We start from the raw sequence: 17,329 nt of genomic DNA on the forward strand, positions 1-17,329 counted from the left end.
CCTACAAAGATCTCTGTCTTAACGCCAGGAAGACAGAGATCCTTCTCATTGGGACCCCGGCTCCTGCTTTCCCTCTCTCACTCTGGCCGCCCTCTTTGGGCCCTCTTCGTTCGCCTTCCTGTAAGGCAAAAGGCCTTGGTGTCATCTTCGATTCAACTCTCTCCGCACATCACGGACCTTGTGAAGAAGGCCCACTACCAGCAGCACCTCCTAAGAGGTATTCTTCATTTTCCTACTTTCCCCCCAGAAGCTCAATATGTTCAAAGCCCTGGTTCTATCTAGGCTGGACTACTGTAACAACCTCTTTCTCAATCTGCCCTTGTATACTCGCTGCCCTCTACAACTAATCCAGAACAGGACTGCAAGACTTATCCTCAGCTTCAAGCCCAGGGACTGTATCTCTCCAGCCCTAAAATCTCTCCACTGGCCCCCGGTGGCGGCAAAGATCAAGCTCAAGACCATCTCCATCGTCCACAAGGCTTTCTGGGGCCGGGTCCTGCAATATATCCAACTCTCCCTTCCAAAATACCTTCTTTCTCAAGCCCTTTGCTCTGCTACCTCTAATTCTTTCAGGGTCAGACGCTTTTCCGGGCAGAGAGTGTCTCCCTCTGAAATGGCCTTCCTGTCCCTCTGAAACTTGAGCCGGACCAGTTGAAGTTCCGGGAGATGCTATAGACATTCCTTTTCTCCTCAGCTTTCTCCCTCTCCCCCCTGCGGACCTACCTGCTGTGCCGACTGGTTGCTTGGCTACCCCAAGAGTCTCACTGGGTACCAGGCTCCTCCATTATCAGTCTCCACTCCACTGCCTCCGGGCCTACCGCGCACTTAGGGGCTGTAACTGCAACCTCTACAACACCCTGCCTCTTTGCACTTACCCAGAGCTGCACTGCCCTGGCTGCACTCACTCGGAGCATTTCTGCCCCGATTGCACTTCCCCTTCCCTCTCCCTGGCACTTCCTTCCTCCCTCTTCCCCCTGCACTTTTGGGCTGTCACACTTGCATGACCTGAATGACACAGTAAGATTGTTTGTCTTATCCTCCCTCTGTCTTTCCCCCCCTTGTCTTGTTGCGCCTAGAAACACATGTGTACAGGCATGTTATAAATTACATATGAAACCCCCACCCCACCCCACCCCCCCCTCCCCCCCCCCCCCCCCCCCAAGTCCTGAAAAAGAGCCGGAGTCTTCCTCCCACTGGCCATCTGTGGTGGTCAGGACCTCTGCGTCCAAACCAGTGATTTTGATTTGCCCCAGCCAGCCGTAAAAGGGTTTCTCCTTACTGCCAGCCGGGAAGTTTCAGGTCTTGGAGCCTAAACCTTTAAACTTGGAGGACGACAAACTCATCTTTCTCAATTTGTCTGCATGTTTGTTGGCACTAAACACCATTATGCACTTTTGTCTTCCAAGGCGTCACCAAACAAGTTGTTGCCTTCAAAATGGATCTTGAGAGCAATGGACTTCCGAGAACACTCCAACTTCCAATCCCAGATATGGATGTGTGGCCTGGCCGCAACACAAACCCCCATGGCCATAGTGGACTCTCTCACAATGTCCAATGCCAGATCAGACAAAAGCTCCACCTGCTTCTGCAGCTCTGCCAACACCAGAGCAAAGTCAGTACCTTCCAACCTAGCCTTCTGAAGATTCATTAAAAATAAAAAAAAATAGGACAGTTTCCGCCATGTAAGATACACAGACATTAGCCCCGAGAGCCAGATAGACCCCCCTATGAACCTTCTTCAAAGCTGCGTCGGGGGTTCCCGTCCACAGGATCCCGTGCTGCAGAGTCTTCAGCTGCCATAGAACTGCCAACCTGGCTGGCCAGGATGTCATCAACCTCGATAATACTCAGCAGGAAAGACTCTAGAGCATATTATTTTGACATAAAACAGGGCATAGAGATATGCTCAGGGTCCTTCCACTCAGAAAGAATATTGTCCTTGATATCAGAAATGAGGGAGAGCCCCATCTTTGGCATGTGTTGTACTTGTGTACTGCAGAATCGTCAGGTCAGTGGAACCTCTCGGGGCCATGGGATCGGAAAACCCCATTGAATCCCAAACCTGGGACAAGACCGTCTATACCTCCTCCCCGTCCAAATATTTTCCCTTAGCCTCTTCTTCAGAACTGGCACAGAGGAGGAAGAAGAGCCCTCTTAGGAGGAAGAGGAAGAAGGGGACCGCTTTCCCTTCCTGCAGTCCTCATGTTCCTTAATGGCCTACTTCCTAAGCTCCCCAATCTCCTTCTCATACTGGAAATACTGCAGGTCCAACTTCTTTTTGGCGGAACCCTTTTTCCTAAAGCCCGCCCTCATCAGCACCAGAGGACGAGTCCGGAGCATGGGGTTTCTTCTTCTTTCTTTTCCCCATGTGAAGTCAGGAACAACCCCATAGATGCCAAGCACAACAAATTGGGACTTGCAGCTGCAATGCACACGGGCCAGAGGACGCGGGAAACTGATAATCTAGCAACCACCAGGATACCGCTTTCTCCCTTATATGTGCAATGTGTCGACCATAGGAATATCGGGACAAATCAGATCAAAATCCAAGACAAAGCTAAAACCCTAGGAGTATACATGCACGCCACAGTGAAATCAGAGGCACACGTGGATGGAGTAATAAACAGTGCCCAATACCATCTAAAGCTACTGAGGAAGGCAAACCTCTCCCGTCTCAAAAGAACAGGATAGTCTTGACCAGGGCAATCACCCTTCCCCGCCTAGACTATTGTAATGCCCTTTTGATTGGGGCAAACACTTGCAGCATTAACAAACTACAGGCAATACAGAATTATGCTGTGCACATCATTTATGACATTCCTAGGAGAGAACACATCATCAGCGCCAGAAGGACTTTACACTGGGTACCGGTACAAGCTAGAATACGTTTCAAAGCACTCACCCGGTTGCACAGATGTATCCATGGAAACGGCCCAACATACCTCAAGGATAAAGTCAAGCTTTATATACCATCGAGACAACTGCTCTCCAGCAACTCAGGCATGCTGAATGTGCCCAGAAGCAACAAATGTAGAGGCATGGGAAGATTCTTTGATCTACTCTCAACACAAGCATGGAACTCTTTGCCAACAATGCTGAGATTAGAAACCATACAGCAACCTTTTAAGAAGCAGCTCAAGACCCTTCCGTTGACTAATCCCTCCTCATGCACCATCCCCTTCATGGTCACCTGGGGAATTATATGTCGTCCCGTTTTTTAGTCTGATGTGTATGTGCAGCACCCTGATGCCTGCAGGCTTTTGGTGCTAAACACACAAATAATAACCACAACATGGCGGTGCCAACCGAGGAACCGGCAGCATTCTAGCAAGCTGCCCAAGGGCCCCAACAAAGTGGGGCAGACTCCCCTTGACCCCCACCATGAGCAAAGCTGCTCTTCTCCTCACCGCTTCCCTGGGAACGGATCCCGAAGCATAATGCAGCTCCATCTGGCCCCCTCGCCCCACAAGGAGTTTGCCATCTCATATGCCCACATCCGCACAGCAAAAGGGAGCACAGAGAGGCCTGGTACAGTGCTCCCTGCTCCAGGAAGATCTCCTGGGTCCTGAAAATAACAGTGGGCTGTGGGTTAAAGGGAGGTAAGTAGCCTTGGGGGCGAGGGAGACATAGGATTCCTGTTGGGGAGGAGGGGCCTCATGGCATAAGTACTGTGATGAGGAAAAGGGACATGAAGGCAATTAATGCATGTTTGAACGAGTAAGTGTATTGGTGCGTGTGTGAATAAATGCTGTATGAATGAGCAAGTGAATGAGTGAGTCAATGGGCTAGAGTTGGGTGCCGGCCAGGCAGCAGATTTGGAGGTAGAGAAGGGGCATTTTATACTGGATATACATAATAAAGCAAGCATGGCACGTGTTATTACATAGTTAGACTGCATTTTGGTGAAGCCAGTCTAGTCGCCTCTTACCACTGCATGACATTTTTTCTGGGCATCTATGATAAAGCAAACATGATAAGCGTTATTACATGCCAAAAATGTTTTCTTATTATGGTATTGCGCTTTTAGTGACTACGCCAAAAGGAATACGTTCTTGTGTGTGGATACTGACATATATTGGCAGAGCCAGCTTTGACATGTCTTCTTATAGTATCCTTACTGTCATTATGCACAAAGCATATACGAGCATGTTCTTATTTGGAAATACTGGTATATATAGATGCAGCCACTGCTGTTTCCTACATCTATTGAATTGTTTTGATGAGTTACCCTATAAAAACGAATTAAGACTGTCTGGTTGTTTACCCAGTGTTTCACAGAAAGTGTGCCATTTTAACCCATTGTACAATGGTTGGGTCGCTCACGCAGATTTGTGGAAAATATTTACACCTCGTCCCCAATTCAAAAAAAATCCACCAGTCGCCGAATCCCTGCTCGCTCCTCTCTGGTCACTACCAGAGTCCATGGAGAAACAGAAGAGCAGCATGCTGGTAGCGACAGAAAAGACGTTTGGGTAGTGGGGGGATGCAGGTACGATGGACATTGAGAAAACTGGATCGAGTTTGCAGTGTCTCTGGCAACTTGCTAGGTAAGGATCTCTGGAAAGTGTCCCAGCAAGCATAGTGCCACTGCTACATGATACCAGGGCAAAAACAGCCATGCTTTAGTGATCCAGATTTTAAGGGCTGTCCTTCCCAGGGTAGGGAGGGGCTGTATGCAATTTGCATATGCACAAGGTGAGATCCATTTCCCACTGGTGTCTTCTGCAGCCAGAATGGTACTGCATCATCCATTACCTCTTCGTCCCAGTATTCACCTATGAGGCTCCGCCGCCAACACAGGAACTTCTTTTCATGGAGGTATACATACCCTCTACTTACTCACAATCTCCAGTTTTTTTTTCCTCCTGTCTCCGACAGGGACTGCTTCTCCTTGGAGTGGGACTCTGGGGAATGACGTTGAGAGTCCTCCTGGGCGACGTCTTCGGCTGGGTGTCGGCATTCACCTGGTGAGATGGTGATTCCTGATCCCCCTGCGGGGCGTGGGGTCCAATTGAGTGTGGGGTCAACCCTGGTCTCTCCTAACGACCTTGCAGGATCTTGGAGACGGCCGGTTGTCTGGGGAGGTGCAGGCAGCCCCTTCAGTTTCCCACTGGTCTGCTGATGTGCTTCTGGCTCCGATGGCACAGGGAGGGGGCTGGTATGCCCTCCCTGTTGCCGATGAAGCAGTGCCTGGCTTCTCGCTTCTGCCGGCTTTCCATATGGAGGGTGCTCCCGGCTCCCTATGGGGCTTGGGGCTGTGTTGGGTTTGTGTGTATGCTCCGGACTCACTGTGGGGCTTGGGTTCCAGTGGCGCTGTCGCAACGCCTGCCCTGGCGCTGTCACGTTGTGGAGGGGGATGGACAGACCTCGCTGCTCTGTGGTCCCCGGCAGGTGGCAGGGCGCAGGTGGGGGTCCATGCCCTGGGTCTCTACCTCTTGTCCAAGCAGCGGGTTGTATGGGCTCCTGCCGAAAAGCCACACCTGTAATCCCAGCTTTTAGCCGGGGTGTTGAGGCTGTGGATGGGGGTTCGCACCTGGTGTGCGCTGTCCGCTGGTTATCTGCACAGGCCATTCTCGGCATGATACCCGATGTGGTGTACACGGGCTGCTGTCGCACATGTCTCACTGTGGTGCAGGCAGAGTGGGTCGCATGAGTCCTGTCATGGTACAGGCAGGGTGCATATGTGGCCAGACCCGCTGCATGCTGCAAGCCCGGGTCATCCACTTCTGGTCACTCGTGCGGTTGCAGTGAGCCGGGCCAAACAAAATAAATATAAAAATGAACACATGGTTTGCCGATCCTTGCAAGTGAGCTTATGGCCCTTGAAGCAGGTAGCGTGTCATGCAGTTGGATGGGATTCAGTGCAACTCTTTACACCAAATAATCAAACCCCTCAGGAAGATACCAAAGGTTTCTTTTTTTCAGTTTTATTATCATTGTCTAAAACAGTGAGTTACAACAGACATCAACGGACGTCACACAACATTTTTATAGCAAAAACTCATACGTGACGTCATACTACGTGGCAAAAAAGCAAAAACCTACAGGGGGTTGTGGTTGGCTCAAGGGGAACATCCAAGTATACTTTCTATAAGGGGTCAGGTTGTGGTTGGATGTCTGTCAGGTGGCCATCTCATGCCCACCCCTAGTGCAAGTCATCTTGAACAGTTATTAGAAACGCAGTATATCATTGGCTCTCAAACTAGAAAACTCTTCGTTATATGGCATTCTACAATTGGTTGGCATGCTTGTGACCTACTGGAACTTTTGATTCACTAGCATCACGTAAGCTCATACCACAGGTGTCACGCGGTGGACTTGACTGTACCTACCCACCCAATTAGCCCAATATCTCTCATCATCCATGCCCTCTGCCATGAAGATTGCCTTTTAACTTGTCCTTGCAATGTATTCTCATCTCTGGGTATATAAGGGAGTACGGGCACACACTTAACAGTTCTGGTCTGCATGCCCAACTCCTATTTCCATCCTTGGCATACGTGACAGGAGACCACAATTCAGCCCATTTTGCAGCAATTGTCTTGAATTAATAACCTTGGCACCCATGGTGTTCTTTCTTTGCACCTCCACAAGGGATGATTCGGTGTCCCACGGTTTCTGTTCTTCAAGGATAGATAACCAGTTCTTGGCTGTTCCAGTCTTGACATCGGACCAGACTGCCCATGCTCCCAGCTACTTTTCTGCAGCAACACAGCCCTCAGCCCTTCTCTCCATGGGTTTGAACTTACTAAAGTTGTGGCCTCAATGTACAGTTTCTATATAATGGCAGCTTTGCCTGGAGTCTATTCATTACATATAGCCAGCTTCTATGATCACTTAGTCTACTTGCGTTTCGGCATCTGTACAGTTAATGAACAGTTTGCATTTTCTGCAGTGCTCTTCACACGTGCAATCCTCTTTTTCACATACAAAAGTTTACTTGATTCTTTACTTCATCAGTTTCTATAAAGGTCCATGCATCTCCAGCCTCTCTTAGGTGGTCACACTAGTCTCTTTTGACGTCAACACTTCTCATTTTCATATTCCTTCAGAGAGCTCCTCCAAGAGAAGTACTTCCTGAAGATGTATTTGGCTGCTCCTCTACACTAATATGCAGGGCACTGTGATAATATGGCCCTGCCCCTCCTCCCCCCGTAGGTGGACTTGTCATTTACATGGGAGGGGGCGGTCCCTGTGCCTCCACTGGAGGTGTCTCCCAGCTGCCTGGTCTGTGGTTCTGTTTTTGCTCGGACCAGTGTGACCCCTGGGAGTGGTTTGGTGGGTGGGGGAAATATTGCTTCCCTCTTGGAACTCCTGGCCTTCCTTCACTGGCGGGAAGCTGTACGGCGGACTGTGCCTTCCGCCAGGGTCTGAATGTGTTCTTGTTACTGCTTGCGAGGTCTTCAATTGCTCTGCCAATAGAGAAGCAGGATTGACCCGGTGTTGGTGTCGGCTACGCTTACCTTGTTGTGCCAATCCTGGGTCTCCACCGAAGATGTCCTGTATACATGAGGTTTTGCCTCGAGTGCTTTGCTACAGGAATGGTATGACAGTGGGTCGTTGTACTGCTACGTCCCATCCGTCTTCTTGTCTGCTGTGGATCAGTGGTTCTCTCTGGTTGATTGAGCCCTCTGTGGTTCCCGATTATCGGGGAGGGTCTCCCTTGTTCTTGTGGCATTAGCTGCCTTTGTCTCCATCATATCGCATGCTCATACCCTCTGAATGAGGGGACTCCCCTTCTGGGGTTGCATACTGTACGTGCATGTGCCAGATGTGTCATTTCACTGCCCTTGGTGCAGTGTGGGGGGGTGCTGGCTTCCAGTTGACACGGTTGCATGTCAGAGCTGTTGTGGTGTTCCTGTCTTTTGTTAACCCTGCAACCAGACGTTTTCCAAGTGTTGTACTTCCAACCTTCATTTTTAAATGTACTTCGTTTTAGATGTAATCTCAGTTTGACCCGGGTGTGCACACTCCCTCTGTGCGGATGGTCCTATTCCTCATGGCCAGTGATATCACTGTGGTGGTGAGGGATTGCACTGGATCCCGGAGTCCTGTGGTTAGGGCATGGGATTGCTCTGGGAAGGTGTGCTATTTTAACCCATTGTGCAATGGTTGGGTCGCTCAGTGTGTCCCAGTGTTGCGGGGGGGGGGGGGGTCCCCCTGCCCTAGTAGTACTGTGGGCATCAGGCATTGCATGTCTGCCTCTCGGCTGGCTGGGTGCCGGTGGGAGCCTGCCAGTTTTGGCCCTGTGGGGTGCCTGTCTGGGGGGGCCGCTTCTGTTGGGCCTTTCATTTGCCTGTCTTTTTCTCTCCCGGCATGTTCTCAGCTGGGGGTGGGGGCTGGTGCCCTCCCTTACTATCCTCTCTGCTTTCCAGACCTGTCTGGGGCGGGTCTCTGTGGGTTGCTCCTCTGAGGCCAGTGGTGGGCTCAGCCTGTGGTGCTTTGGTCTGCTTGGGGGTTTGCCTCCGGCTTCTTCTTCTTCTTGGGTCTGCCTGTTGTCTGGTTCAGGTGGTGGCTTCTGCTCCCTCTCTGTGCAGTTTGGAGGGTGGGGCTGGCTGTGCGTCCCCCTCTGGCTTCTGGCAGGACTTGCTGTTTTTCTTGTGGCCTTGTGGCTGCTTTTCGGCCCTGTCGCTGGTGTTTTGGTTGGCCTTTACCTCTCGTCTTGTTGCCGATTGTGGACTCTGGCCGGTGTTTCCATGCTTGGCTAAAGGCGAGGATATATTAGGGTTCCGTCCTCGCCCCCTTGTCCTTCCTTTGTGGGTCCGTGCATTCCTGACAGGCTCTTTCTCCTGGGACCGCCCCCTCTTCCCTCCTCCCTGCTGTCCGGCTTTTCTGGTCGTTCATGCCCTGCGGCTTGGTTGTTGGCTGTTTCACCCGCTTCCCTTGCCCGTCGGTGTTCGCCAGCCTTCCCTCATGCTGCCATGGGATTAGTTGGGCCTCCTTTGGTGCTGGGTTTAGAGTGGGCGACTGTCTCCTGAAGCCGGGGGTTTCTGGGTGCTCCCTCGGTTTCCCGAGAGTGTGGGAAGTTGGAGGGGATATGGTCCTCCCCTCTCACCTGCACCTGGTGGGAAGGGGCCTTTGTCTCCCTTCGGAGGCAGCAGGGTGTTGCCTTTTTTGGCTTGGGCTGTGGTTCTTGTGGTGGTATACTTCCGTCGGTCCTGTGGTTCTGCCCTTCTTCTGTTTTGGTATTCGCAGTGGTGCGGGGTGCCTTTCCTGTGGAGGGGGTCTTCCCGGCTTCTCCATTCTCCTGTGGTGTCTCCATTGGGTGGGCCGTCTGTTCCTGCACATAGGAAGTCTTTGGACTCGGTGCTCCGGGCTGGTGTTGGTTCCCTGGTTAGGGTTCTTTGTCTCCCGGCGTCCCTGGCCTTGCGTGTGTAGGGTGTGGCTGGGCGGGGTAGGTGAGCAGCCTGCGCAGTTTTCTCGAGGCCCTTCCTCTGGCGTTGGTTCCTGGCTCTGTCCGTCTTCGCCTTGGTGGTCTGCGGAGGTTGGTCCTTATGGGTGGTTCTCCTGGTTGCCTTGTCTATTACTGGGTCCCCGGTTCCAGTGGTATCGGGTAATATTGTCCCCATAAAAAAATGTTGCTGGGAAACGGCATAGGTGACATTACTTATGGGGACAATATATGGGGTAAATAGGAGCAGGGGTGTGCCCCGCGCCATCTAAAAAATATAAATTGGGGGTTGCAGGGGTGTCGCTGTAGGTTCCATATGAAAATGTTGCCAAACAAAAAATTGTGCCATTCTTGCACGTCAACATTTTTTGCGGGGATATTGTCACATGGAACCATTCCGGTATGGGTGGCTCCCTTCTGGCGCTGCAGGGTGCCTCCTCTCCTGTCTGTGGCCCTGTGGGTGGTCCTTCACGCTCTCCTGGAGGGTTGGGGACTGCCCTGCATGAGCTGTGCTTCGATAGGCTGTTCGTTGGGGTTTGGTTTTCTTCCCAGCTTCCTCTGGGTGGGTGGTCCTCATTGGTTTGCGCTTCCGACGTCGGTCCATTTGCTCCTTTTGCCTGTGTTGTTTTTAGGTGCGGGCTCTAACGGTTGCTTGTCCTACATTGTGGTTTGCGGGTTTCCTTGGGTCCGTTTCTGGCTTCCCTGGCTTCTGGGCGGCCTTGGGAGTTTCTGGACGTAGTTTGCCGAGTGGTTCACTTGGTCCTGGATCCTTGGTGGTGTTCCATAGGCTGGACTTCTTTTGTAAGGTGCGGGGGCTTAAGTGGTGCTCCGCTGCCTTTTTGTTGGTTCCTTTCTGCGTTCCGTGGGGTGCAGCGTTGGCCTCTTGGTTTGAGGGTCTCATTGTGGCCATTCACTTCTTGTTGGCTTGGGTATGCCTCATAGGCGAGTACTGGGACGAGGACAAGGGACATGGAGGTTATGCTCAGATTACTAACCGGTAATCTTCTTTACTCCTAGTCCTACTCTCCCTCGTCAAAGTACTGCCAACCTTCCGTGCCCGCCCGTGGTATGGATGCTCCTATGATCTGATAGGCTTTACAATGAACTAGGTATTGTGGCCAAGTAGGAGATATATAGCTCCAAAAAACACAACAAAGATTATGTCAGGGAGGAGGAGCCTCATAGAGGAGTACTGTGATGAGGAAGAGTGGGACTAGGAGTAATGAAGATTACCGGTACGTATTTTGCGCATTAACAGCTGTTTAATACTACAAAAGAGGGGAAGAGAGGCTGCCATTCTGCTGTAAATTGGCGATGGGGAGTGTAACAATTGTGCTCTTGCATTTCCAACTTTTATTATATTTTTAGTTGGTAGGCTAAGAATGCCAGAGAATTGTGTTTGCATAGTTTTTAACTGGTTCCAAAAGCTATGAAAAGACATACGATTTGGCTGTGTGGGTTCCTTTGGTTTCCTGGTAATTTTCTACTTTCTTGTGGCGACTGGGCTCTTCAATCGGAGAACATGTTCGGACCACAGCCTTGGAGGTTAATCCAAATTCCATTTCGCTTTGCCAGTGAGGTGCGAGACTACTTCAAATACCACTCAGTTCCCCTCATCTCCACGTGCACACCTGCAACACAGCTCAAAGTCCACCTTTACCCATCTGCACTATTCCTTACAAAAAAATTCTAAATCTATTGGTCACTCCCAAACACCATATGGCACACTATCAGGAATATTGCTTTTGGCAGAAGTAAACAGTTCTCTGGTCAACGATATGCGCAATTAAACATTACCCCCTTAATGGCCACACTCTGTCCCTTACGACTGAGTAGGGTGTTGCATATCCCATCTAAATCTCCATGCCTCCACCCCCCCCCCCCCACCATTTGCCAGAGTTACACCCTTGATGTTGTGCACTCAGTATAAAGAAATAAGAACACTGGCGTGTTACAAAACATATGCACATGCTGCAATGAAAAGCAGGATAAACGGAGCACAGTCAATAGCAGAAACCAGTGCACAGAAGCCATCTGCTGAATTAGAAGATGATTAGAATCAGCTTGTCTCGATTCTTTTATTATCAGCATGTGTTTCAGCTTGGTGTAGTTAATATATATCTTACTTCAAAATGTCTGCCCAAACCCTGTGAGAAATTGACTCGATCGTTTTTTTTTCAGTGCTAGAGTTGCTTGTAGTTTGGCCTCGATCATACAAGTTCATTATTAAGCAGTTACTTTTCAGACAGTCCGTTTGCAGTGTCCTACTCACGTCTTCCATTCATGTGCCGCGGTGAAGACGGTCCCTTTACTTAATGCCATTCTTCATGTACACCAGTTTGAGCGCCAGCTGCCAACCGGGAAGATTGCGCACCATGCATAGGTCTGGAAATTGTGATATTAGGGGATAGTGCACCTACTCGCACCATACTTTTCATTTCCTCAAAAACGTCTCCTGTCCCCCATTTGGTATCGTCATGCAATATGTCCCAGGTAAACCATGTTACATGGCATGACACACGTAGTACCAACAAAGATATATCAGATGTTCGAATAGGAGCAGCTAGTGCATAGCTAGAAAGATGATGGGTCTGACCAGCCCACATCGCACCTGTTCTGCAATCGTCAGCCTAAAGCAGTCCGTATTTGAAAGAAAATCTCTATTGGTCACCTGGTTTCTGAAAATGCTGAAGCCATGCCAGTATGACATGGGCTTCATGTAGCAAAAACCACTACACTCTGGCGTTCCTGCAAGTTGACGAATTCTTCTTTGCAATTGTATAAGCTCAATGTAGATCATTTCTCTGGTTTAATTAAAAAATGTTAAAAAAAGCAAACACTGACAGTCTTCCCGAGATGCTTACTGGGAAAACCAGCTAGAAGTCGGACCCCTCCCCCCGCCCGACCCCCACGTTTAGCTTCTTCACTAGTACCACAAAGCTAGTCAAGGTGTCATAATAGACGTTACATGATTCCATGTGCTACAAGTCCTTTCTTTGGCAGGCCTGACAGCATTTCTCTCTCAATACTGTCCCTTTCATGGTATGTATTTCAACCGACTGTAGCTTGCTGATGTTCTAGATAGGCTCTGAGCCCCTTTGGCTAATTATGCCAGAAGGGAAAAGGTCATGCCACACCCTAGGTAGACAGTGTTGTGCCACCACTTCAGGAGCGATTAGTTGTGTACCGAAAAGAACAGCCCTGAATGGTTCCGCTGTATACGCAACTATGTTGGCAAGCCAGACACCCATCTGCCCTAGACCGGCGTGTCTTAACTTGGAAGCATTGAGTTGGTTTCCTTGTTCTAGGCACCAAGTCACCCTTTCTGATTAGATAATCCCTCCCAAGTGGAGTCACCCAAAACGTTGGCCAGGTAGAGTGGTGGTCAATGTTTTCACTATATTTCCTCCTGAGGCACATCTTCTTGGCTAGCGTGTCCAGAGAAGCCCAGCAGAGCAGAGGTGACTGTTTAGTCTGACCTGTAGCTCTATTCGTAGAGGCAAATGTTTCTCTCTCACATGCCCTAATTTCTGTACTCTTAGGCACACAAGCTAGGAATCCATTAAGGATGCTGTGTTTGCTGAGTGGAGGTGCGGTCACAGGAAGGTCTGAGAATTATGTGGCTGTCCGGACTTCAGTAGCCAGGTAACTCAATTGTGTGACGTATTGCCTTGGTCTGTGCTTTGTTCCGTTATTTTCACGAACAGAAAGCATGTGACTGGATATTAGGTCTTGCACTTTCCTGTAAAATGTCATAAAGGTTCTTGTGCCTGTATTTTGTGTACTCCCTGGAAGGCTAACTCTTCGATGCCTCATGTGAGGTTGGGTTCTGCTCCACAGCAAGATACTGCAGATTTGCCATTAGCAGACTTGTGCTGCCTGTAATGCACGACAGAAAGACAGACACTAACCAAGAGACATTGAGACTGGGTGCCAATATGACTAAATAAAAAATAAAAAACTGTAATAGTGTCCGATAGCCTGGGCATGTGAGCTAGCTGTAAACCACATGGACAAACAATTATTTTAAGCAGTGGTAAAGTATATAACAACCTAGAAAGGAGTCAGGTCACAATGTGGAGAACTGAATAAAATAAGCTGTCGAAGCCATCTTTGCAAAATTGCTCCTTATGGTTATAGAACTGTAGTTTTTTCAAAGTAGGAGACTGAAACTAGATGTAGATCATGTTTATTCTGACAAGCCATGGTGTTGGAACAATTGCTGCTTCTCTCTCAGTTTAACCTTCCTCTCAATGTTAAAGGATAAAAACTTTCTTTGATGATACCTTCAAGAAAGGCATTTGAAAGAGGATATCACCAGTTGCTCCAACCCTGCAAATATTAACAGTTTCATGCACATATAAAAGAAATATGTATATGGAATTAAATGACAAAGGGGATATGTATATTCAAATGTACAATAATAGTTTGCCTGCATTTGGTAATCTTATTTACATATCTACAAAGACCATAAAACACCACCCAAGGCCCCCTACTAGCAGCATGGTGACTTGGATTCCATAAATAAGCAGTTCATTCAGAAGGGCAAAGTCCACTCGCCGGTGCCCCAACAGCAAGAGGATGATGGAGAATTTGTATTGGAAACGTAGAAATACTCGCATTCCCAGGTACTGAAGGCAAAACAAGACAGAAAGCGCCACCCACAGGATCGAGGTGAAGAGACTGCAGCTGAAGTACAGGAGGAAGCGTATGAAGCCATACATCCATCGAGACTTCAGGTAAATGTCAAAGTTGCTGTACTTGGTGCGCACAAGGTTAGTCGTCCTTATTGGACTGCAGGCTGCATGCAGGCAAGTTGTGTGGGGGCCGTGGAATGAGCGAACCCGCCGAGGGATGGGGATGACAGGCATTGGGCACCCCACCATTCACAGAGTCCCATGGGAGGATGCGCTGGGACCATAGCAGATGTTTTCGATCAACGCTTCATGGATCCAAATAGCATCCTAGGTTTCCAAAGACTTGTTTAAATGCCAAAGTACACCCATCCTACAAACAACAAAAAACGATTGTTACTTTAGCTCAAACTCCATACAGAAATAACACATTTTAAGAATGGTCTTTTATTGGTATGCGCAGTAGTGGCTTTCCTTTTATGTAAAGTGTACTTTAGCTTGTTCTGATGTTTATTTTTGTATGCGCGATATATCTTTTTTTAAATTGATACAAACAATAAAAAATAACACTTCTTTTAGTAGCACCACACTAACATTTAGCTAGGGCTCATTTCCTTTTGCTCATAAAACATTCAGGGTTTCAAATTTCTGGGAGCTATTTAGCTTCTGAATAGGGCCTAAAAACCCTGGTTGGCTGGACATCAACAGCCTACCAGGAGCTACTTCTTGCTACCCAAGCAAAGTAGTGCAACACAAACATAGCCATCCGACATTTACTATGTATCTGGGAATTCGCATAACATGTGCATTATTAAACCTATAGAAGGCATGTAAAGCATGAATGGTCAGGTGTACTGGGCACACGTGTATAGTGTATTGTCGTTTGAAATTTAAAGGAATGGTTCGGTCAGAAAATATTATTGTCCTTATGGTTCGGCCATGTGTTTTTAACCATAAGTCGATTGATCGTACAAACATTTCCTATGCACCTTACCCGAGTTTTCGTCTCTTGAATACAAGCAAAATCAGGCAGCAGGGCACAGCCATCTTGTGATAATCTTATCACTTGCTGCATCGCCCTGGGTGACCTGCGTTTGCAGCACTAAATCATATCCCCCGCCCCTGAGCCTGACATCACTAGACGTGTACCGCCCATTTCACAACGCCAAAGCACGTCCCGTGTCAACATTCTCTGCTCTTCAGCGAATGACGTGTCGCCATGGCAACAGCAGGAAGCCTCTTTCCTCGATAAGTATAAAAAGACTCTTTCACAACACACAACAGCAGATTTCCTCTTCCATTCCTCTCACTGTATTTCTTTGAGCATTCTGTGACTCGTTTCTGTGCTCTGGTCAGCTACCTTCGTTGCTTGTAGACCGTGTGAACAGATACCAGTACCACCGCTATAAATTATTTTCGTTTGTTTACCACACAATGCCAACAATGATGCCCTATCTGTACGAGCCTGAGTATTCCAAGGAGGAATTACTGGAAAGAGAAAGATGCGGAAATGATGGGGCTTCGGACGACAGTTGGGAGGACGATTCAGCAGATGAAGAGCCTGGGCCTAGTCACATGGACGGTGTTTCCACCTGGTGTACCTGCAATTGGTGCGCGCTAATGCCAACTGAGGAGAACTGCTGCTGCTGAGGCAACTCTGGATGGTTGTCCTACATATCGCAAGGCGATCCACAGCTGCAATGCGTTACCGAGCAGCCAGACTTCAGGGCAGCCTGCCTCACACGGTCCGTGTTGAGGATTTTTTAATGGTGCTTATGCATGAACTTCGCGCAACAGTTCGCCCTCGTAATCCAAGTAACCAGCAAGTATAGTCTGGTTGAGATGTTAGTTAGGCCACTACCATTTCATGGTCGTCTCCTATATTCTCGTAACTTCAATATATCGTTGTCATATCCGTTTAGTCTTGCAATTCTCTAGTAATAGTCGCAAAAGTCGTTCAATATTGTGCAGTGTCTAGTTAGCATTTGTCCTGGCAGAAATGCCTTTGGATACAAGAATTGTCATTGACAACTAAGGTTTAATACACTTATCTTGGTCATTTAAAAACAGTTTCTATCTTTCTTTTTTACAGGTGGTACAGGCTGGTGGCCTATTGTTTATACACATGGTGACTTCATGGGAGGCTTGGACACTGTTTGACGAGTAATACCCGCCTGTGTCGTTGGTGCCATTAGGGAAACTTTCCCCAGTGACAGCGGTCAGTACAGGGGATTTTCCCTCACTGTGCTGCAACCAGACCTTTACAATGTGTAGTAGTTTTGTGCCATCAAAATAAGAAACCAAATAAAACAATGTTTTTTTCAGTTTTTAAGTGAATCAAGTGTGTTTCCATTCAGCAGTGTTCCGGTGCCTTGTCTGCACGCCCCAGGCCAATCCATCCCCCCTCCACTATCAAAAGCAGTTCGCACCAGTGGATTCTGCGCTGGCAAGGGGTGCCGTCAGGGGCGCGAACGGTTAAGGTGCCAAACACCATGTACACTTCAAAGCTATCTTTCACGCAGGGGTCATTGTTCACATGGCCTCCTCAGAGCCCGTGTCTCCATGCAGGCTCCCCTTGAAGCAGGCCACGCCCCTGCAATACACAAGTGCGTCTCCATTCAGCAGTGTTCCGGTGCCTTGTCTGCACGCCCAAGGCCAATCCATCCCCCCTCCACTATCAAAAGCAGTTCGCACCAGTGGATGTGCGCTGGCAAGGGGTGCTGTCAGGGCGCGAACAGCCAAGGTGCCAAACACCATGTACACTTCAAAGCTATCTTTCACGCAGGGGTCATTGTTCACATGGCCTCCTCAGACCCCGTGTCTCCAGGCATGCTCCCCTTGAAGCAGGCCACGCCCCTGCAACACACATAATACCACAACATATACACGTCATTCATTCACAAACACACCCCTTTTTGTTATTCTTTATAAACCACTTGATATTTATCATGAGAACATCTTTGAGCACTGCAAGTCAACTCGTGAACGTGCTACTCTGCTTCGAATCAACTCGAGTGCTACCTGTGAACCTCCCACTCTTCTTGCTGAATCGCTTTGTTGGTCAAGGTAAGGGCATGTATCCTAGTCATATCTCCTTCATTTGTAAATTTATATCTATTTAGAAGTAACATACTCAGTAGAGTTTCTTTTGCTATGTTATCGATATATCCATTTTTATTAGTGTCAATTGGCATCGAATTGTATCCTTCGCGGACCGTGTCTATAGTATAAGCATGTCTCCTTTTCATGCACGATAGAACATTCAAGGGACGAGTAACATGTTCTGATTTTCAACACATCAATG

The 17,329-nt window shown here is 48.6% G+C and overlaps 1 protein-coding gene across 1 annotated transcript in view; it reads right to left on the reverse strand.

Annotated features, from left to right (window-relative positions):
• Positions 1-13,709: 13,709 nt before the first annotated feature.
• The window catches only part of TMEM250 (transmembrane protein 250), a 46,199-nt gene continuing 42,579 nt past the window's right edge, over positions 13,710-17,329 (reverse strand). Inside the window, exon 2 of the mRNA XM_069609561.1 lies at positions 13,710-14,398. Within this exon, the coding sequence (XP_069465662.1) occupies positions 13,843-14,277 (435 nt within the window). The 5' untranslated portion in view covers positions 14,278-14,398 and the 3' untranslated portion in view covers positions 13,710-13,842. The remainder of the gene's footprint in view (positions 14,399-17,329) is intronic.

The sequence above is a fragment of the Ambystoma mexicanum genome, chromosome 8, assembly GCF_040938575.1.
Source record: "Ambystoma mexicanum isolate Mex_15411 chromosome 8, UKY_AmexF1_1, whole genome shotgun sequence".
Classification (NCBI taxonomy): Eukaryota; Metazoa; Chordata; class Amphibia; order Caudata; family Ambystomatidae; genus Ambystoma; species Ambystoma mexicanum.